We start from the raw sequence: 22,624 nt of genomic DNA, 5'->3' as shown, positions 1-22,624 counted from the left end.
GAGCTTTGAAAGGGTACTAAAAGAAACATCCAACCCAGCATGCTATTTCCAACCTGGGAACCAAAGAGGTGTAAGGAAGACTTGATAGCCACTGACCTTCATCTTCTGTGTGATTGCAAGGGCTCCCAGACAGACTGCTTGGATGTAAGCACTTTAGTGACTGCATGCTTCAAACCGCATGCTCTGAGAACTGACTGCTGAGCAGATTCCTTGGAAACACACATTCTGGTGCTTCTGAGTACATGAGAGTAGGAGTGTGAGAATAAATGAGACAAATCGGTCTTTCAATTTTTTCTTTTTAAAAAAAGACCATTTCCCTCATCTAGGATCTCATTTGTTACACTTGTTACAATGTTGCAACACCTTCTTAGACAGCTGTATAATGTAATCTGCTTTGGAAAACCTCTGTGCTGTATTTGTGTTCACAAGGAGACCTAGTTTTTGATTGTACTTCTATTTCCCATTCCCTACTAAAGGAAAATCAAAGAGAACTGGGGAGACCTGCTATGGAAATTCATTATTCATTATTATTCATCCTTCTTTTCCAGGAAGAGTCTATAAGGCTTAAATATCCACTACCATACTGTGACCTGGGGGACAAAGATGACATTCCTCAATGCATCCTAAGGGTTGCTGACATGTGAGATATTAGGAGAGTCTTTTTTTTTCCCTATAATGGTGGAAATACTGCAGTGGACAGCACTACGCAAGTTCTCACATGGATGAATTTCAGAGATTCTGCTCCTGGCTCAGAAGAGGAAGAGGTAAGAAACCCAAAGTGGCTGCAAAACCTGTAAATTTTTGTTGAAGAAAGGTGCCTTGACCACAGGAATGAGAAAGCCAAAGCCCTACAAAGGATTTCCAAGCAGTGAGTGCCCTCTATTCCCTTCAGACAGTGCAGGAACAAAAGACAGGGTCTGCAGCCATCCAGCTGAGGCTGTCTTTGCCATGTGGTCTTGGCCTGACAGAGCTGGGAATAGCTGGTCAGCAATAGAGCCACCCAGACTTTTATCATGGACAGTTACCAACCTCTAGGATCCCTTGCTGGAGGATGCAGATGGAGTTCATGCTATCTGCCACTCAGGCAAGATCAAACTTCATTCACAGAGCCTAATTTGCTGATTTGCCTGCCCAGGGGCCTACCACATCCTTCATGTTCCCTTCACATTAGGGAATTGAGACCTTCTGTGCATGCGGCATCCTTAGGATGGCTTTAGCAGACAAGCTCCTTCATGGAGCTGACTTGGAGTAAAAGTTCATCAGAAAGGCATGTATATCTGTTCAAAGAATCCAAGTCTTCCTTAGCTTGACAGAGAGGGGGACAGAGCTCTGACTTTTTAACTGACTGACCAACAGATACAGAAGAAATATGAACTCCATATATGCAAATTGATCTGCCTGGACATGTTAAGGCAGAATAAGTTCTTGCATGGAAATGAATATATTGCAAGTGCATCCGAACACATGGCCCGTTCCCCATTGTGGGATGTGGAATGGAGGTACTAAGAAAATGAGGACAGGAGAGTGCAGGAAGTGCTGGGGAGCTGGAGGAAGCAATACTAGAGTACTGCAGAGCAAATGGCCATCTGGGTCAGCTCCTGCTGACTCTCTGGTGTCTCAGCATCACCATCTGTTGGCCAGAAATGATTATGATCCAGATGTGGCCTCTGGCTCTAAGTCTGTAAAATATTAATGCTTAGAGGCTAAGGGAGTGTCCAGCCCTATCTGACTTCATATTAATCATTCTTCACCATGAGTGGAGGTAGGGTCTTAAACCTGCCTGAACTCTAGTGGGAATCCATGTGACTTTTACTTTCTTTTCTGTGTGTAGCTCTAAAAGTTTTCAATCTGCTACCCAATGCCATGTTCTGCAAAGGATAGCGGTCAAGACTTTTGAGTCTAAGCTAATTGCCATCTGCAAAATATATTGTGTGACCCTATCCTACAGGCACAGATAACTTGTGCTGACCTCAGCACTCACCATCATTAGTTGTGGAGGATGGACAGGGAGCTACTGGAGAGAGTCCAGCAGAGGGCTACAAAGATGATTAGACAACTGGAGCATCTCCCCTATGAGGAAAGGCTGCAAGAGCTGGGCCTGTTTAGTCTGGAGAAGAGAAAACTGAGAGGGAGTCTTATCAATGTATACAAATACCTTAGGAGGGTGTATCAAGATGGGGCCAAACTCTTTTCAGTAGTGCCATGAGACAGAACAAGAGGCAATAGGCACAAACTGAGCCACAGGAAGTTCTGCCTGAATAAGAGGAGGAATTTCTTCACTGTGAGAGTGACAGGGCACTGGAAGAGGTTGCCCAGTGAGGTTGTGGAATCTCCTTCTCTAGAGATATTCAAAACCTGCCTGGATGCAATCCTGTCCAGCGTGCTCTAGGTGACCCTTCTTGAGCAGGGAGGTTGGACTAGATGATCTCCAGGGGTCCCTTCCAACCCGTAATTCTGTGTGATTTTGCGGAAGAGCCATCAAAGGAGGAACATTGTAACTTTCACTGGACTTGGAAATCTGCCATCAGAGCCACTGGAAATAGGGCGAGCCTTACCATTTTTCTTTGTGTCTTCAGAAGATCATTGTTTTCCCCACTTGCTGCCCCACTGGCTCCTTTTTCATGCTCCAAGTTTGATCCTTCTTGTCATCTTCCTCCCTGCTTTGGGCCTCTCTCCCTCAAGCTCTCAGGTCCATTTTCTCCTTCAGCTGACACAGGTAGGTGCCTGATGACTGCAAAAGCCAAGTGTCTTTCCAAGCACCAAGAAGGAGAAGCCAGGAATTACAGGCTGCCTCAGTCTCTAGAAATATTATGAAATAAATCATCTTGGAAGTTTTCTCCAGGCAGATGAAGGACAAGAAGATGATTGTGAATAACCAGCATAGATTTACCAAGGGCAAATCAGGCATAACTGAGCTGATTGCCTTGGATAATGAGATGACTGGCTGTGTGGACAAAAGGAGAGCAGTAGATGTCCTTCACCTCAAATAATTTTTCTGACATGATCTTCCATTGGCTTCTTATACTCAAACTCATGAGATGTGGTTCACATACATGGAATTTAAGTTGGGTAGAAGGCTGGACTGCTAAGGTCAAAAGGTGATGATGAATGGTAGAATTTCTCAGGGCTACTGTTGAACATCTTGATTAATGACCTGGATGAAAGGACAGAGCGTACCCTCAGCAAGTTTGTGCATGATAGGAAATTGAGGAGAGCAGTAAATGTTAACTGTGACAGCAGTTAACTGTTTAATCTCAGTCCTAAACCAATCAGTTTCTAACCAACAGAGAGGAACTGCTTAGAGATGTGAAGGTTGGTGGCAGCCTTGGCCACTTGGGAGGATTATAAGAATGTTGTCAGAGTATGCAGGGATGCGATGAGGAGGACTAAGGCCAATTTGGAATTAAATCTGGCAAAATGTCAAGGAAAAAAAGAAAGGATTCTTCAAATACATTCATAGCAAAAGGAAGACTAGGGAAATGTGGACCCGCTGCTGAATGGGGTGGGGGCCCTGGTGACGAAGGATACAGAGAAGACAGAGTTACTGAATGCCTCCTTTGCTTCAGTCTTTACTGCTAAGGGCAGCCCTCAGGAATCCCAGACCCTGGAGACAGGGGAGAAAGTCTGGAGAAAGGAAGACTTTCCTTTGGTCAAGAAGGATTGGATTAGAGATCACTTAGGCAAACTTGGCATCCACAAATCCATGGGCCCCGATGGGATGCACCCATGGGTACTGAGGGAGTGGTGGATATTGTTGCCAGGCCACTCTCCATCATCTTTGAAAGGTCACGGAGAACTGGAGAGGTGCCTGAGGACTGGAAGAAAGCCAGTGTCACTCCTGTCTTCAAAAAGGGCAAGAAAGAGGACCCAGGCTACTATAGGCCAGTCAGCCTCACCTCTATCCCTGGAAAGGTGATGGGACAGCTCATTCTGGATGTCATTTCCAAGCATGTGGAGGAAAAGAAGGTGATAAGTAGTCAGCAGGGATTCACCAATGGGAAATCATGCTTAACCAATCTGGTAGCTTTCTATGATAGCATGACTGGCTGGGTAGATGAGGGGAGAGCAGTGGATGTTGTCCACCTTGACTTCAGCAAGGTTTTCGACACTGTCTCCCATAACATCTTCCTAGGCAAGCTCAGGAAGTGCAGGCTAGATGAGCAGACTGTCAGGTGACTTGAGAACTGGATGAAAGGCAGAGCTCAGAGGGCTGTGCTCAGCAGCACAGAGTTGAGTTGGAGGCCTGTGGCTAGAGGAGTTCCCCAGGGCTCTGTACTTGGTCCCATCCTGGTCCGCTTATTCATCAATGACATGGATGAAGGTACAGAGTGCCTCCTCAGCAAGTTTGCTGGTGATGCCAAATTGGGAGGAGTGGCTGACACACCTGAGGGCTGTGCTGTCATTCAGAGAGACCTGGACAGGCTGGAGAACTGGGCGGAGAGGAACCTCCTGAGGTTCAACAAGCGCAAGTGCAGGGTCCTGCACCTAGGGAGGAATAACCCCATGCACCAGTACAGGCTGAGGGCTGACCTGCTGGAAAGCAGCTCTGCAGAGAAGGACCTGGGAGTGCTGGTGGATGACAAGCTGACCATGAGCCAGCAGTGTGCCCTTGTGGCCAGGAAGGCCAATGGTATCTTGGGGTGCATTAGGAAGAGTGTTGCCAGCAGGTCGAGGGAGGTGATCCTGCCCCTCTACTCAGCCCTGGGGAGGCCTCATCTTGAGTCCTGTGTCCAGTTCTGGGCTCCCCACTACAAGAGAGGCATGGAGCTGCTGGGAGAGATTCCAGCAGAGGGCTACAAAGATGATCAGGGGACTGGAGCATCTCCCCTGTGCTGAAGGGAACAGCTGTGAGAGCTGGGCCTGTTTAGCCTGGAGAAGAGAAGACTGAAGGGGGGATCTTACCAATGTGTATAAGTACCTTAAGGGGGAGTGTCAAGGGAATGGGGCTAAACTCTTTTCAGTTGTCCCATGTAAAAGGGCAAGAGGCAACAGGCACAAACTGAACTGCAGGAAGTTCTGCCTGAATGTGAGGAGGAACTTCTTTTTTGTGAGAGTGACAGAGCACTGGAAGAGGTTGCCCAGAGGGGTCGTGGGGTCTCCTTCTCTGGAGATGTTCAAAACCTGCCTGGATACAACCCTGTCTAACAAGCTCTAGGCAACCCTTCTTGAGCAGGGAGGTTGGACTAGAGGATCTCGAGAGGTCCCTTCCAACCTTACCTATTCTGCTATATTCTGTGATTCCTGGTCTTTCAGTCCCTGTCTGAGCTGTTTTGTAAGAGTGTGTGTCTCTAGCCTTGACTATGGCCCTATTTCCTACATGGTCCTTGGACCTATGCTGTAGTAAGATTGTTCCTGAATGGAACATACCCCTGTCTCCAGTCCTGTTTCTGACTCCATTTTCTTTTACTTCTGCCTGGAGTTCCTGGATGAACCCTGGACCTCTTTATTCTTTTTTTTTTTTTTATTTGGCTTGTGGTACCTGGAGTTGTCAGAAGACTCCAAAATCAGCCCCTAGTTCTGCCCTCTGTGTTCCCTGCAGGGCAGCAACCTGTTGGTGCATGCACGACCTGCACTAGGGTGACCCTCAGCTGCCATTCTCTTAGGGAACAGCCAGCCTCGACTACACCCTGACAGGGACCTCAACAATCTTGAGATGTGGGCTAACCATGCTGTGTTCTGCATTTTGGATGGGCTCAGGGCAAGTGAATGAAGAACAGTTCAACAGTAAAGGACCTACAGGTTCTGGTGGACACCAGGTTGTCCACAAGTCATCAGGGTGCCCCTGCAGCCAACAGAGGCCAGCCACTTCTTGGGCTGTGTTAGCAAGAGTGTGGGCAATAAATTGAGGGAAGGCATTGTTCCCCTCTGTTCAGCACTAATGAGACCATATCTGGAATATTAAACAGAGTTTGGGGCTTCCCAGAATAGGAAAGACATGAATGCACTGGAGGAAGTCCAGTGGAGACCACTAATCTAGTCAGAGGGCTGGAACACGTGATATATAAGGAGAGGCTGAAAAATTTTGTTTTGCTTTCCCTGAAGAAGAGATGATCTTTTTGCTGTCTTCAAATACCTTGTGGGTGGATAGAGAGAAGACTATAGCCAGATGTTTTGGAGGTGCACACTGGCAGTGTGAAAGATAAACAACCAAACTGTAACACAGGAAATTTGGATGAGATATTAGGAAAAAAATGTTTCACCCATGAGAGTGGGCAAACATTGGAAAGCATCTTGATCAGATATCATTGATCTTTTTTGAGATAAGAAAGCCAAAGGCTTCAGAGAGACCTCACCTTCAAAGAGATTGCCTAACCATCCCATCCCCAGCTCAGTCCTCCAAAGCTATAGAAGCTGCATCTACTGACCATATGCTCTTGTTTGAGTTCTTGGAAAGAAAAAGGCAGGGTCAGCTGATTCACCTCCTGTGATCATATTATCAAATTATGAAAAGAGGTACTACTTTCAAGAAGTGTCTATTATCTCTATACGCTTTATGAAGTCAGCTGATAGTGAAAAGCTTGATATAGAAGTCTGAATTTTTGACTTTCACAATTTGGTGGAGCTGAGCCACGAGCCAATTGGAAAAGCATATGAGTCACAGTAAGGGAAATTCAAATCTGATACCGAGAAATAAAAGGTGAGGCTGGTCAAACACTAGGAGTTTCCCAAGCAGGTTGCAGAATTTCTATCCTTTGAGAATTTTAAAACTAAACTTCTATCTTTGAAGCTCTCCTGCTCTATGTTGGGATTTGGACCACATGACACTCAGAGGTCCCTTCTAAACTCCCAAAGTTTGACTCTGTGATTGTATAATTCTATTTCTCTTGTGCATGGTAAAGTTAAACTAACCACTTCTGGAGTTATTATTGTCTCTGAGAAGTTGTTCAAAAAATGGACATGAAAGATAGGATGTGGTTCTGTGGTTTGTCCTTTTTGATTTACTTGGCTCAAAGTCCTATTGTTCGTTTAGAATGAGGTCATTTCCTCTGGGTATGCTTCTCCAAACTGAGAAGTGTAGCAAAAAGATAATGACTTGCTTTGAGCTCTTTAATGCTGCAGAGACTTGAAGGAGATTCTCAATCTCCAAACCTCCATATTAGGTAAACTAATAAGGGTGTTTGGTGAAGGTGGCTTGTTTTCAAGTTCTACTCTACAGCTTAAGCCAGGTGCTTCTTCATATCCCTCACTCCTAGACATCTGCATAGCAGACATCTCTGTGTGTTCTGTGCACACTGCTCCATTTGTGGAAAAGGGAGAGTATAGTTCAGCTTTTGTTATTTGAAATTCTCCTTTCCTCTCTGTGTGAAAGAGCCCCTCCATGCTTTCCCAAGCATCTGCTTTCTTTCTACATAATCCTTCCAAAACCTCTTCCAGTCTTTATGTCATACCCTCTCTGTAGGATCCTGAGTTTCAGTTCCTCAGTCAAATATTTGTCCTGCCAGCAGTAGCTACCTGAATGATTTACTTCTGGAGCTTTTACAGGTCTGTAATTCTGGCTTTGCTGACAGCATAGGCATCCTTACTCACTCTTCATTCCTTCACAACCCAGTTTGTTCTTTGTAAAAGCCTCCTGTGCCTGCCTCAGTGGAGTCCTTGTCATGTCATTGTGGGCTCTTTAAAGATATTTTTTCCATGTTGCCCAAACTGGGAAGCTCTGATTTTGGTCAAAGCTCTAGTTACCTCTTTGGTAAGAGGGAAGAGTGCTGTTTCTTCTGTGGTATGATGCTCTGTACTTCTCAAAATGGGCAACTCACTGTTCTGCCTTCTTATTGCGTAACTGTTGAGATGACAGGTCTGGTGATTACATTACCAGAGCATGTTCTCAGGTGACATTCTTTCCCCATTGACCAGAACGGACTCCCGGGTGAGGACCAGAGTCGTTCCCATAATGAATATTTAGGGAGATTACTTTGAAGATGAGGCATGTCCAAAGGCTGATTTACCTCCCTCTCCCCATGTATTTTCAAGGAGAGATTCTTCAGTTTCTGGGCTAGCCAATTCCTGCTTCCACCATTTTTCCTGCCTTCTTTCACTTTCTTTAATTCATAACTACCATTTTCCCCATTAATGAGAATGTAAGTAGTAAATAGCAAATGTTTTATTGTCATATTTTGCACTTAGAGATAGAAACACGCAATTCACCATAAAAAATCTTGTCCTCAGTGTTATTTTGATTTGTAATATGAAGCATATAAATATGATATGATTCATATCAAGTCAAAAAGAACAATATTATTCTTTCTTTGTTCCTGAAAAGAGCTACAAAATGGTACTTAGCCATAATTATTTAATATTTGAGAGGAAGTCTTACATGCAGATTGCATGGTTCATGAATGTAAGAGTTTGGGCTGTGAATGAGATTTACCTCTCTTCATCTTGCGTGTCTCCAAATGTGTTAATCAGGACCAGTTCCTGAATCAGGACCCTTCTATATAACTCCTGCTGTTTTTCCACACTTTTGCTGTTCTATGACTGTCATCCCTAGAATGCTGTTTAACTTAGGTACATCTTTTTCTCTAGAAAAAAGATTAAAAATTATTTTTGTTTTCTGTACAATCTCAGAGTGTTTCTTCTTGCTACAGTGATCTGTGACCATTATTTGACTGTACGTAAAGAACTATAAATTCAGTGACTATGGCCTCCAAGCTTTGTGTCCAGCTGCCCTCACCTTCACAGTCAGCTGGTGTATAATGGAATTGCACACGCTCTTAAGTGTCTTCAAAATACAGCTCTGTGGCTAAAGCACTACTGGTCTGCTCTTTTGTGGCTTCCTACTGAAGCTGTTGTTCTCAAGTTTGAATGACACCATCTTTCTGATCGTAAGTCCAGGGTAGTGGTAGTTTCTTTATTTGAGCAAAACAGTGGTTTGGCTATATCTAACTGCTATTGCTACCTTCTGTGGGATTAGCCTGTTAATTAAGCACAGATCAGGGAACATCCTGTGTGGATCAAGAACCACCTGAGGAGAGTTATTAAGAAGAACACCCAATATTACGAAATATTGTTTAGATGACAACCCACCCTAATGGGTGGATAACGATTAATGAATAGTGAACAGTAACTGGTATATTACATCCCATTTCATATTTGCTCTGATGAACTGCAAAGTGCTTTGGAATTTCCTTCCTCTGAACGGCCACACACTTTTATAGCCACATCCTTAAAAAGCTGGTTTATCCTATCTCTATGTTATGCTAAATGCTCCAGTAGTTCAGGTGAAAACAAATTTCCAAATGAAATCTGTTTTGCCTAAGAAAGTAGAAGGAAGACAATCAAAATAATGGTTTAACACTGTAGCTACTATATGTTTGGAAACTTGTATCTGAGACTATTCTCTGGCCCTCCTGTGGAAGGAAGGCACACAATGGATCTTAGAGTTTAACTGGAGCTGGTGAGGCTCACTATTTTAGGCATAGCTACCTTAATCCTAGCTAAACCTATTTTAAATACAGAGCTGAGCAAACACTGCTATCACAGGGGTAGGATTCACCTCCTCTTGTTTAGATACTTAGTGATTAGAGTCGGAGTCAACTTTGGGGGAAGGTCTTAGCTTCCTAACTCTAAATAAATACCATGACATTTTTCATATAGACTAAGTGTTTAAGTTCTCTTTATGGTCAAGGAAGATCTAGTCAAGACCTTCAGGGGAGTCTAGGGAAAAATGTGGCCTTTTGTAAGGTAGATATCTACATTTTTGTCAGCTGAACAGATCAGTAAATGCTGCTGATTGCATTAACTAGCATTCCATTACTTATAATAATGAAAGCTCAGCTCACAAACAGGTAACTACAGACACTTAAATTTAGGTCTTAATATGAGCTGAATTCCACCTCTAAAATAAGGTGAAGTGAACTCTATTCAGGGCATCTACATTACAGCTAATAATTCTAAATTCTCTCTAGCTGATGAGAAAAACAGGCACATAAGCAGAGGAATACATTTCTTGTCCTTTGATTAAAAGGCAACTGAAGACTTAGGCTTCAAAAAAGAAAGAAAAGAAAGAAAGAGGGATTAATCTCACCCAACTTTAGGTATCTACAGTGTAAGTATCTACTGATGGACTTATCTGTGTATGATCAAACATGGACATCTGAGATGGGATGAATGATGGTTTGCACCATATAGATTACCAGTGGAGCTGAAGCCAAGGGCAAATGCAAAGCCTTCTCCACCTGTGCCTTACACTTGACTCCAGTGAGCATCTTCTATGGGACATCACTGTTTATTTAAAACAGCTCAGGCAGCTCACAGAATGAGAGTAAATGGGTGTCTCTATTTTATATTGTGGTGACTCCTATGCTGAACTCCTTGATTACCTAAGGATTAAGGAAGTGAAGAATGATATGAGGTGTGTCAAGGAAAAGAGATGTTTTTTAAAGGTATAAATTAACAACCAGATGGTAACACACATACCTGTACGTACCCCTTAAATTTAGTGTCTGGGCTTGAGAATGAGATCTTTTTGTCTGAAGACATTTCCATTAGTGCTACCTTAATTTCTTGATAGTTGTATTATTACTATATTTTGAAAGATTGGGAATCCTAGTCATTCCCTTAAAGGTCTTAAGGATTATATAAGAATTCTTTTAAACTAATAAAGCAGTGATAGAGGAATATAAGCATATAATTTTCTTAAATTTTTGATTTTGTTCTGTAATGGTTTCTTTGTCTCTATCTATAGTCCAGGACCTTAATTGCAGGAACAATTAATAAATGGAAGGCCTGCAAGGGTTTTATGTCGCAATTGTCTTAATTATGCATCTTGCCACCTAAGTCTAGCTGTATAGATTATTTGTAGTTCCCAGTTTTCCAATACTGATTCTAGAAGTTTATGAAATGACTGGTGTCCTAACAAAAGTCAGGTGTAGCTATAGCACTATGAAAACTCCATTTAATTATTGTTTCTGCCAGATTATTTCCCTCAGTATTAGATGGGGATCGGGATGTCAGCACCTTTAGCAGGAAAATTTTAAATGATAAGTAACTCATGTATTATTTTAGAGGTGATTTTTCACATTTGGGGTTATCAATTGAAATTCAGAAATGACAAGATTCACTTCACTTAAATTTACTCACTGAAAGCTCATAATTCAATCTAATCTAATTTAAGGATGAGATTTTGTGTGTTTCTGAAATGTCATTGTTTTTATGCTGTATCTCACATGATCAGAGAGGTAAGCTTTTCCCTAGAAAGTACTGCATAACCTAGTACCTGCCTAACAACATTTTTTTTTGTTCAACAATATTTTGATAAAATATGTTCATTTATTAAGCCTTGAAAGGATTAAAGCGTGAAAATATATATGATTAATGTTCTATTTGGGATGTCTTTAAATTATTAACAGCTTCTTCATGTGAGGTTGCATGCTGGTTAGACAGAAAGAGACATGAGATAACATGCAGAAAATATTTAGAAAGAAATGCTTCTGGCACATAGATGAGTGTGTTCCACTCTAGGACAGTATGACTCTGTGAGAGAGAGCAATCCCAGAATTTATAGCAGATCGGTACATTCCGATGTTTTACTTTGGGCAAACCGGTTTCAGACCATTCCAAGTACCAGCTTCACTTTAGGACTATGCTAACGTGTCCAAATCTGTGAGTGACATCTCACAAGCAGGAAAAAAAATAATAATCAAGTGAATCTTCTTTATCAAGAATGTACTCCTTTATAATGTTGTACTTATAATACTCATGACTAAATGCATGCACCCCTTTGACACATTGGGATTTCCATCTGCATTTTATACTTTGAAATTGTGCTCTGTAGATATTTCAGGAAGAATTTCTGTCCAAATGATGGACTTCATTCACTCTTTGCCCCTTTTCAGAGAATAATCTTGTTATCCTGATGGAAAACCTTGGAATGATTATTTTTATTAGGACCAATTCTTGATTCTACAGTATAACATGTAATTGATCTGAACACTTGACTTCTGCTCATTTCTGTTATTCTGCAGTCGTGTTTGAACGTAAGAGCCCATCTTTGTTTCTTCTCCATGGATCAAATCCATTTTTGGAGTCTATTTGTGGCATCAGGGTCCTTTTGGTTAGAGAATCAAAAAAGGTAAGATATTATTTTTGGATAAACTTAACAGAGGGATTCCACCAATCAGCTGGTTCAGTGGGATCAAGATTTAATATTTTCACCTACTATTGTTATTAAGACCATCAAAAATAGGGATAAATGTGGAATGTTCTGATAAAATTTTACAGTAATGATCAGTTGAAGGAGTAAAATCAAAAAATAAGCTACTTCCAGCTCTAAGACTATCCTTATAGACTAGAAACCCATTCAGGCTACTAATATTTTCTTAGTGGAAAAACAGATCAGGGTGGGATTTTGATGTCTGTTTGTGGTTGATATGTAATTGCTTGTGAAAGTTTGTTGTAGATACCAACAGTTTACTTGTGGTTAAAGAAAGTCTAAGCAAATTCATGGAAGTGAAATCAAAAAATGGTTTGCCAAATACTTCATCTTTGGATCTGCAAGACTGGGAGAATATTTTGGCATTGCACCATGCTTATTTTATCCTTATATGATTCTCTGAGCATCTGTCTTTTGTCTTTGCCAGAAGCAGGATTTTGGGCTAGGAGAACCTGTAATCAGGCCTAGTATGATTGCTCCTATGGTTTTAGATTAAGCAGTTTTGAGGTATCTTAAGGATGATGATGATAGTGAAGATATTTTGATGATCTTAATAATGATAGTAGGTGGAAATGTAGTCACCAAGAATAAGTGAAAAATGAATACATCTTCCCAGTCTTAATTTGAACTCAATTAACTAAACTGTGTGGACAGGCAAGCCTATATCACATAATCAAACATACAGCTCTCTAGGGAGCCTTGGTTACAGAATATCACAGAATAACAGAATGGTTGAGGTCGGAAGGGACCCCTGGAGATCCTCTAGTCCAACCTCCCTGCTCAAGAAAGGTTGCCTAGAGCATGTTAGACAGGGTTGCATCCAGGCAGGTTTTGAACATCTCCAGAGAAGGAGACCCCACAACCCCTCTGGGCAACCTCTTCCAGTGCTCTGTCACTCTCACAAAAAAGAAGTTCCTCCTCACGTTCAGGCAGAACTTCCTGTGGTTCAGTTTGTGCCTGTTGCCTCTTGCCCTTTTACATGGGACAACTGAAAAGAGTTTAGCCCCATTCCCTTGACACTCCCCCTTAAAGTACTTATACACCTTGGTAAGATCCCCCCTTCAGTCTTCTCTTCTCCAGGCTAAACAGGCCCAGCTCTCACAGCCATTCCTCATAGGGCAGATGCTCCAGTCCCCTGATCATCTTTGTAGCCCTCTGCTGGAATCTCTCCCAGCAGCTCCATGCCTCTCTTGTAGTGGGGAGCCCAGAACTGGACACAGGACTCAAGATGAGGCCTCCCCAGGGCTGAGTAGAGGGGCAGGATCACCTCCCTCGACCTGCTGGCAACACTCTTCCTAATGCACCCCAGGATACCATTAGCCCTCCTGGCCACAAGGGCACCTTGCTGGCTCATGGTCAGCTTGTCATCCACCAGCACTCCCAGGTCCTTCTCTGCAGAGCTGCTTTCCAGCAGGTTATCCCCACCCTCTACTGGTACCTAGGGTTATTTCCTCCTAGATTCCGGACCCTGCACTTGCGCTTGTTGAACCTCAGGAGGTTCCTCTCCGCCCAGTTCTCCAGCCTGTCCAGGTCTCTCTGAATGACAGCACAGCCCTCAGGTGTGTCAGCCACTCCTCCCAATTTGGCATCACCAGCAAACTTGCTGAGGAGGCACTCTGTACCTTCATCCATGTCATTGATGAATAAGCGGACCAGGATGGGACCAAGTACAGAGCCCTGGGGAACTCCTCTAGCCACAGGCCTCCAACTCAACTCTGTGCTGCTGAGCACAGCCCTCTGAGCTCTGCCTTTCATCCAGTTCTCAAGTCACCTGACAGTCTGCTCATCTAGCCTGCACTTCCTGAGCTTGCCTAGGAAGATGTTATGGGAGACAGTGTCGAAAACCTTGCTGAAGTCAAGGTGGACAACATCCACTGCTCTCCCCTCATCTACCCAGCCAGTCATGCTATCATAGAAAGCTACCAGATTGGTTAAGCATGATTTCCCATTGGTGAATCCCTGCTGACTACTCATCACCTTCTTTTCCTCCACATGCTTGGAAATGACATCCAGAATGAGCTGTCCCATCACCTTTCCAGGGATGGAGGTGAGGCTGACTGGCCTATAGTAGCCTGGGTCCTCTTTCTTGCCCTTTTTGAAGACAGGAGTGACACTGGCTTTCTTCCAGTCCTCAGGCACCTCTCCAGTTCTCCGCGACCTTTCAAAGATGATGGAGAGTGGCCTGGCAACAATATCCACCACTCCCTCAGTACCCATGGGTGCATCCCATCGGGGCCCATGGATTTGTGGATGCCAAGTTTGCCTAAGTGACCTCTAATCCAATCCTTCTTGACCAAAGGAAAGTCTTCCTTTCTCCAGACTTTCTCCCCTGTCTCCAGGGTCTGGGATTCCTGAGGGCTGCCCTTAGCAGTAAAGACTGAAGCAAAGGAGGCATTCAGTAACTCTGTCTTCTCTGTATCCTTCGTCACCAGGGCCCCCACCCCATTCAGCAGCGGGTCCACATTTTCTGCAGTGGGTCCACATTTTCCCTAGGTTGGACTAGATGATCTTCAGAGGTCCCTTCTAACCTTATCAATTCTATGATTCTATGATTCTATGAAATTGTATGTTAGCCTCTGGCACTACTCTTACTAGTAGAAATGATTTTACCTCTTCTTTGTGTTTCTTTCCACTTCCTTTGCCTTGGTACCAGGAGAATGGCTGAGGGAAACCATTCAGAAGTGAAAGAATTTGTTCTCCTGGTTTTCACAGATCTGCCAGGACTGCTTTTTGTGATGTGACTTCCTCCTTAGCAAACTCTCTAGTCTGGACACCTGTAACTCCTAAGCTTCTGCCATGCTTTCTTGCTGAGAGGAATATAATTTCTTTTAACAGCTGCATTGCACAATTTTATGCAGTATTTGGAACTACAGAAGCTATCCTTCTGGATAGCTGTTATGGCTTATGATCACTATATGGCCAGCTGTGAACCGCTGCACTATTTGTCTGTTACGTCCCCTACAGTCTGTGTTCAGCTGGTAGCGGGCTTTTGCATTGCTGAGACTCTGAATGCCCTGGTGCACACTAGTGTCGGAGGTGGGCTTGCGGAATCATAAGATGACTCAATATGAGCTAGCAATATGATCTGTTTATTTCAGCAACTTAGCCTGCTTATATACCATCGTATGCTGTTCACACGCTCAAGCATCCTGCTGGCTATATCTAATTGGCTTACTACTATAGTTCACGCTGCAAAGCTCTCTGCTATTGGCTATCCACATATTCTCTGTCCCGTCTCGCTAATCTCTTCATTCTGTTTTTACATAGCATTCATACTTTCTCCCTCATTACTTGTCCTTCAAGGTGTCTCCAAGGTTACTCCATATCAACAAGTCAGGGTTGCTCATTTGCACGGCCTGATATCCATGCTCGTGCAGCCAATTCTCTACACACTAGTACTCTCTTCCAACTGTCTTTCTGTAGCCCAGATGTTGTCAATCATTTCTATTGTCAAATCCCACCACTCCTGTTACTCTCATGCTCTGACACTCCGATCAATGAGATGGTAATGGTAATGAATATTGATTTCATCATAACATCTTCAGCCTTGGCCATCTTTGTCTCTTATACCTGCATTCTGTTCACTATCTGGAATATCCATTCTGTGGAGGGCAGTTACAAAGCCTTCTCTGCCTGCACCTCTGACTTCATGGCTGTTGCCCTTCTATGGCTCTGCTGCTTTCTTGTATCTACATGCCCTTTCCGATTACTGAGAAGATCAATGGAAAACAGCCTCCATCCTCTGCACTGTGGTGATTGCCATGCTAAACTCTTTCATCTGCAGCCTGAAGAACAAGGAGATGAAGAACATCCTCAGAAGAGTGATGAAGTTCCTCTCCTGAGTGTGTTTCCATAGGCCTTTCCCTAACCAAACTGAAATAGACATTAATTGTCACAGTGGAGGGAACAGAAGGAATATACTTGATAGCTGACTCAGCAAGGGCATTTTACATTTCTTCGTAGATGATGAGATGTACTTATGCTGTCTTCTGTTGAACATAGCAAAATGTTTGAATTATGAATAGATTCAATGTTGGAGTCTTTTAAAGAATAAATTACCTGCAATTATAATTTCCTCAAAAAGAGAAAAAAGAAAAGGAAACAAAGAGAGAAAAACTATCCTAAAAACTTCCCACTTACATTTTGGAGGAAACAAAGTTATGAACAGAACTAGAATACCTACAATTGATACCTTTTACCAAGGAGAATTTATGCAATGCTGCAACAATATTTGAATTTTTGACTTGAAAGAGGTGACTCAAAAGAGAATGGAACAAGCTAAAGAAAGAAAATATGTTGGAGAGGAACAATGCTTTTCATTTTTCCACAATTTCTGAGTATTCGGAACAATGTTTTTCATAATTTTGTTTCCACATTTTCTAAGTATTCGGAACAATGCTTTTCACAGCTTGTTTCCACATTTTCTAAGTATTTATCTGAGGTTTTACTTTAGTACAATACACTTGACTTATTATTCTGTCTGATTTCTCTATCCAAAGATAAGGGTATCCCCTTTACTGTGGGATAGCTTATCTCAATGCTTCATATCTTCCATGCAGATCACTTGCATTGGGCATTATACTCTCCCAGATGTGTCTCCCTCATGGACAACTTCCAGGCTACAAGTTACGATGTTGACAGTTTGCCTAGGAGTAAGAATAGTTTTTTATCACCTGAGACAATGGGTTGCTCAACTTGGTAAGCAAACTTTCAAGGTACTACTTGAGCAGACTTGGATAATTCCAGGATTTCATGGCCATCTCTCAGGTGCTGACAGCACAGAAAACCTCCATGCTTCTGGCAAGACCCTGCATCCCTACGTGCCTGACTCATTTAATGGTTCTGGCATGCTAACCATTGGCCAGAACTCCTCCACTATGATTTCTCTCTCTTACTTACATGTCTCAGGACACGTAAACTTTATTTTCTAGTAAGTAAACAGGACTTCAGTTTACTAATACTTTCTGCTTCCACGGTTCACCGTGGCAGGGATTTAGTCATCACAGTCCAGAAGTCATCTTAGCTAATTTTAGGTGTCTATAATATAGGCTTTCAGGTCTGAGTAAGTCACCTGCTATGGGGAGAATGAGGAATCTGACAGGTTTGATTCATCTGATCTTTCTTAATCATCTGTTTCAGGATTTGATGAATTGTTCTGGAAAAAGGCATAGTTTTCTCTGTTTGCTCCCAGGCTAAGGGAGATTAGCTGCCAGGTCTACATGGCAAATATGGATTTTTGTTCAGAGCAGTCACATTGAGGGTACATTGTAAGGAGTTAATTTAAGCATAAGGGGGAAAACTTCAGCTCATCATGCTGAAAGCATGTATGTCCATTCTAAAATTAACATTTCAAGTCAGTGGATCAGAACAAATGGGTACTTGCTGCTGAGTCCCTCAGACAAAATCTTAACCTGCTCAGGACCCCCAAAGAATTAACAGCAACATTTTTAGGCTAACCTTGATAGGTGCGGAGCAAGGAAACTACTGTGGGCATCCCTGGAAATGCACTTGGCCCTGCCCAGTCTGTAGGTATTGCTAAGGGGAGCATCATTTCCCTCCATTTGCACACTGCAGACATACCTTTGTGCTTCTGCAGTATGTTCACTTCTCCTGTGGCTCTTTTGAAATCAGTATTTTGGTGTTTACATCTGGTGAGCATAGGGCCTATTAAGGTGAAGAGAAAGCTTCATCCTTTGAAGAGTAGATCTGCATGCAGCTGATCTGTGCTTGCCTTCTGTCTGTTTACCGTCCCTGGTCTCTCCCCCTTTCCTCTCTTCTGCAACAGACAGCTGTGCTGTGTTACAGGGTAACTAAAAGTGCACCCATACCAAGCTGTCTTGTCTCAGGACTTCTTGAAATTATGGTTACTGGGAGGGAAAGAGACAGACCCCACACACCTCAGGAAAGGGTGTAGGTACATAGTAGGCAGTTTAGGGTCAGGATGAATGCTTTTAATGGCTTGCTTTGACAGCTTATGGAATTAGTATCAATCCCACGGTCTTCTGCTTGCAAGGTACAAGTGTACTTTGGACACTTCTGAGAACACAATGGGGCTCAATACTGATGCACATGAAGAGAGCCAACACAAGTCACCCCACCTCTGGGCTGTTTTCAGGGGTCCTGGAGTGAAGCACAGCCAAAATGACAAATCAGGAACTGTGTCTTCTGGCCCATGCAGGAGAGCAGAGATGTGTCTGCACACAGTTTTCAGAAACGCTCTCAAAGTTGGCACAGACGGGACTGTGGCTTCAAAGGGAGGGTGCTGATTAACAAATTGCAAGAGTTATTTTGGGTGCTGATGAGCTACAGGCACTGTCTTTGGAGGAAGCTTCTTTTGGTGATCCAAATAAGCATCTTTAGGTCAGTAGCAGGTAATGAAGAGATGACGTGAATGAACTTCTGCTTCATCTTTAGAAGCCAGGTTCACACAGGTGATGCTGCACCAACACCCATTAGGGCAAAGTGATCCAAAGGACGTGACAGCACAATTTATGTAGGAGCAAATCTGACAATCTCATGAATAAGAAATAGAAGACAGATGAGGAGGAAAAAATACAAAAGTAGAAGCTTACAAGCATGAAGGATACGGAAGAACTGGGTTTGTTAGATGTTTTGGAGACCTTCAAAAATCATGTACAAATAAAAGTGAGAATGTGAAACTAGCTATTAAATTATTATCTATAATTCAGATGAGCACAGATGCTTTCTGCATGCAAGAAAGTTTCTGAAATGAACAGGAATGCAAAATGGATGAAGGCAGTGTCTGAGCTATGCTTTTTCTTTGATATAAAGGTCACTAAGACACAAACTTCTTGAAGAAAGGCTGATATTTTATATGGTTGGTTTCCCTAGAAAAATCTAACTGCAAATGCCAGAATTGTTTTTTTCCCCTTTAAAGCAATAAAATGGAATTTTGTCTTTATGAGCCCAGCTTTGACTCTCACAGAAGACCTAGATACAACTCTCTATTTTTTTATTAACAGAATATCTTATTTAATATCAGGACAAACTGTAGTAGAAGAGTTCATGAATGGTTTTCCTTCCCCTTCTTCTCTTCCTCCTCAAGTAGCATATGCAAAAGTCCTCAAAATCCTAAATCTATTTCCTAATCCTTGAATCTTTCTTTCTTGAATCAATTCTTTTTAATTCTCTATGGTTCTAAGAGATAAATTGTACAAAAAAGAAGTAGGAAAAACACCTCAGTTTACACCTTCCTTGATGAAAGTAATTATGTTTACTTAGTATTAGTACATGTCTCCTCCTTAAGGAGCTATTTTCAAACTCATGAACTCCCAGGAGAAATTTCTGCATGACACAATTAAGAAGTTACCGATAAAACCCTTGGTATATTAATAAAAGAATCACTTAAACGGTGATTTTCTTGGTCAGGAAGGCCCTTCATGACTGGCAAATTATTCTTGCTTTTAACAAAAACACTTGGAGAAGAAGGGTCTTATTTCCCACATCAAATTTTGGTCTAGGAGATATCAAGCATCACCTGCATGTCTCCAATGAGCTGAAAAAGCCCCTGAAATGTAAGTAAACAGGTGAGTTGGGGAGCACCTCTCAATTCCAGCCTAAATCATGCCATGAAGAGTTGGTCTGTTATCAAGGGCATACTTCAGACAGGAACCTGTTTGCATGTGAAATAGTCACTCAAGGTTAGGATATGTCTTGCCAAAGCCAGGTATTTAAAAGATGTTTATCCAAGTCTCAGATAGATGCTAGACTCTATTTAAAGTCAACTGACGTACATAGGCAGAGGTTATTATCTCCAGAAACTTAGCTGATTATTTTAATTAAGATTACTGGCATTCAAAATTAATTTCTAGTGATTGGTGAGGTCAGCTAGTTTGGACAAGGTGATGAAATGGCTCAACAAGCACTGGTGGTCTGAGACAGTTAAATAGTCAGCAGCTACTTACCAAACACTTAATGACCAGGAACTTCACACTGCTTTTACATGCTCTCTGTTAAGAATTACCTGTATGATCATTGTTATCTATCTCACGTTGTTGCTATTTGTGAAGCAGATTAATATGACAAGAGAGTACATAAGAAACTAAATAGAAAGTGTGTGACGTAATTGTTTCTCACTGAGTGCCTTTTTACTATGTTGGAAAAAGCATGCTATCTTGCTCTTGAGCATTTTTTATCTCACACTTTTCACATGAAGCATAAGAGGACTGGCATTGTTTCTGCTGCTTGATATACTTTGAATATCACTGCATGGAAACCTTCATGGGGGGCTATTTGGCAAACTTCAAATTATTTTAGACCGGTGTGAAAGTTTCTATAACTGGTTTGAATCCTGGAATGAAAATTTGTGAAGTCCCACTTTCACAAAATCCAGATTTAAGGGAGACTTACATGCAAGTCAAATAAGGATATATGTATTATATTTTCCATAGATTATTGCATGCAGAATGGACCTTTAAAATGACATAATTCAATATCTTGTGTAACACAATTCACAGACCTTCATTGAAGGCTTTCTGTAACTCATTCTAACTTCGGTTTTAAAAGGACATAGGCTTTTATTGTTATTTTTCTAAATGGTATTATCAATATCTTACTTCCTCTGTTTAGTAACAGGACTGTAGCATTACTGGGGTGTCCACTGGTGCTGATCTTTTGCAATTTTCATTGTTTTTCTCAATTTAGTGGCATCACAAGAATGATACAAATATAACCATTTTTAAAAGGACATTACACTTCCACTCCTAGTTCAAATCTAATCTAGTTCAAACTTAATTTCAATGTTGCTCCCACCTTTTTCATTGGAAGGAAGAGAAGAAATGAGAATTTTATGCTAATTTTCCTAAAGTTAGCTCCCTAAAAAAAATCTCTCTCTCACCAGTGTTTTCCCTCTTTCTGCCTTCTTAGACACCTTTTTAAAAAATACAGACTTAGTTTTCTAGAGCCAGAAGAAATTGCTGTGGTCGTTTCTTTGGATCTGATAAGTAACAAACTTACAGCTTCTTCAGGAGATGGAACAAGTCTTCTATTGAGAAGTAATATTTTCAGACCAAATTAGTAGTGACTGGAAGAGAATACTACTTTTAGAAATACATTCTATCATGCACTTTTTTCCCCCTGAAATGTGTTTTGAGACAAATCTTCAATATGTTGTCCCATAGCTCCTGCCTCTGAGCTTTTTGCTTCCTAATAAAAAAGAGATGTATTTGTCTACTATTTATATGGGAAGGAAGGAATATGCTGACTTTGTGTTTCTCTATGTCTCTGCTTTCATAAAGCAACTGTGTTATGATGATGGACAAAGGAAATCACACCCTCATTGCTGAATTTGTTCTCTCAGGATTCTCAGAGCATCTGAATGTTCAGGCCATTCTCTTTATCATGTTTTTAGTGTTCTATGTGTTTACTCTATTAGGGAATCTAGGGATGATTGTATTAATCCAAATAGATTCTCATCTTCACACCCCAATGTACTTCTTCCTAAGTAGCTTATCCTTCTTAGACATCTGTTATTCTTCCTCAATCACCCCCAGATTGCTCAAAGATCTTGTAGCAAAGAGGAAAGTCATTTCTTACTCTGCATGCCTTACACAATTTTATTTCTATGCTACCTTCGCCACCACTGAATGCTACCTCCTGGCTGTTATGGCATATGATCGCTACATTGCCACCTGTAGCCCATTGCTCTACGCGATCTCTATGTCCAGCAGAGTTTGTGCCTTGCTGGTAGCTGGCTCATATATTGCTGGGATCGTGAATGCCACCATCCATACAGGTTTTGCATTTCGACTGTCTTTTTGTGGTCCCAATGTCATCAATCACTTTTACTGTGAGGGGCCCCCACTTTATGCCATTTCTTGCGTGGACCCAACCATCAATGAGATTATGATGTTTGTTGTGGTTGGCTTCAATTTGTTGATAACCAGCCTGATCATTCTTCTCTCCTATACTTACATCCTGGCCACCATCCTGAGAATGCACTCAGCTGTGGGCAGGTACAAAACCTTCTCCACTTGTGCTTCCCACCTGACAGCTGTGACTCTTTTCTATGGATCTGCTGCGTCTATGTACTCCCGGCCTAGCTCCAGGCACTCCCAACATCTTGACAAAGTGTCCTCTGTGTTTTACACTGTGATGACCCCCATGCTGAACCCCCTCATCTATAGCCTGAGGAACAAGGAGGTGAAAGATGCCCTTGGGAGAGTGATAGATAGGAAATATTCATCTGAAAGATGATTTTTCCTGATGCTTCAGAAGAACTGAGAGGTCTCTTTAGAAAGATTTATACTTTTCTATATCTATACTGCTATGATATTAAAAGAAACAGAGTTCTCCTGTGAGCAAGTGGTGAGCAACTGGACATGCATATTGGGAAATTGCTGCCTTGTTTCTAAACATTTGATCATTAACTGCTCTTGGATTAAATCGTTTAATGACCTTTCTTAGTAAGGCATGCATTTATCATTCTTTCCTTTGTATTTACAGTTTTATATTAGT

General features: G+C 42.0%; 2 protein-coding genes across 2 annotated transcripts; both read left to right on the top strand.

Annotated features, from left to right (window-relative positions):
• The first annotated feature begins 1,752 nt into the window (after positions 1-1,752).
• LOC134141426 (olfactory receptor-like protein COR2) lies at positions 1,753-16,080 on the top strand. The gene is given in 6 exon segments (XM_062577661.1): positions 1,753-1,762; positions 2,708-2,716; positions 14,902-15,038; positions 15,040-15,178; positions 15,547-15,808; positions 15,810-16,080. Coding segments are annotated over 6 exon segments (828 nt in total).
• Positions 16,081-21,364: 5,284 nt separating this feature from the next.
• LOC134140540 (olfactory receptor 5AR1-like) lies at positions 21,365-22,363 on the top strand. The gene has a single exon (XM_062575865.1). The coding sequence runs from the start codon at positions 21,416-21,418 to the stop codon at positions 22,361-22,363; it is 948 nt and encodes a 315-aa protein (XP_062431849.1). The 5' UTR covers positions 21,365-21,415.
• Positions 22,364-22,624: the final 261 nt, after the last annotated feature.

The sequence above is a fragment of the Rhea pennata genome, chromosome 5 (assembly GCF_028389875.1).
Source record: "Rhea pennata isolate bPtePen1 chromosome 5, bPtePen1.pri, whole genome shotgun sequence".
Lineage (NCBI taxonomy): Eukaryota > Metazoa > Chordata > Aves > Rheiformes > Rheidae > Rhea > Rhea pennata.
Note: the sequence above shows the minus strand (reverse complement) of the source record. Positions and strands in the feature narration are given on the sequence as shown.

Bases quoted from the DNA above. Each gene is read 5' to 3' on its own strand.
- LOC134140540 (XM_062575865.1), top strand. From the start codon at position 21,416: ATGATGATGGACAAAGGAAATCACACCCTCATTGCTGAATTTGTTCTC.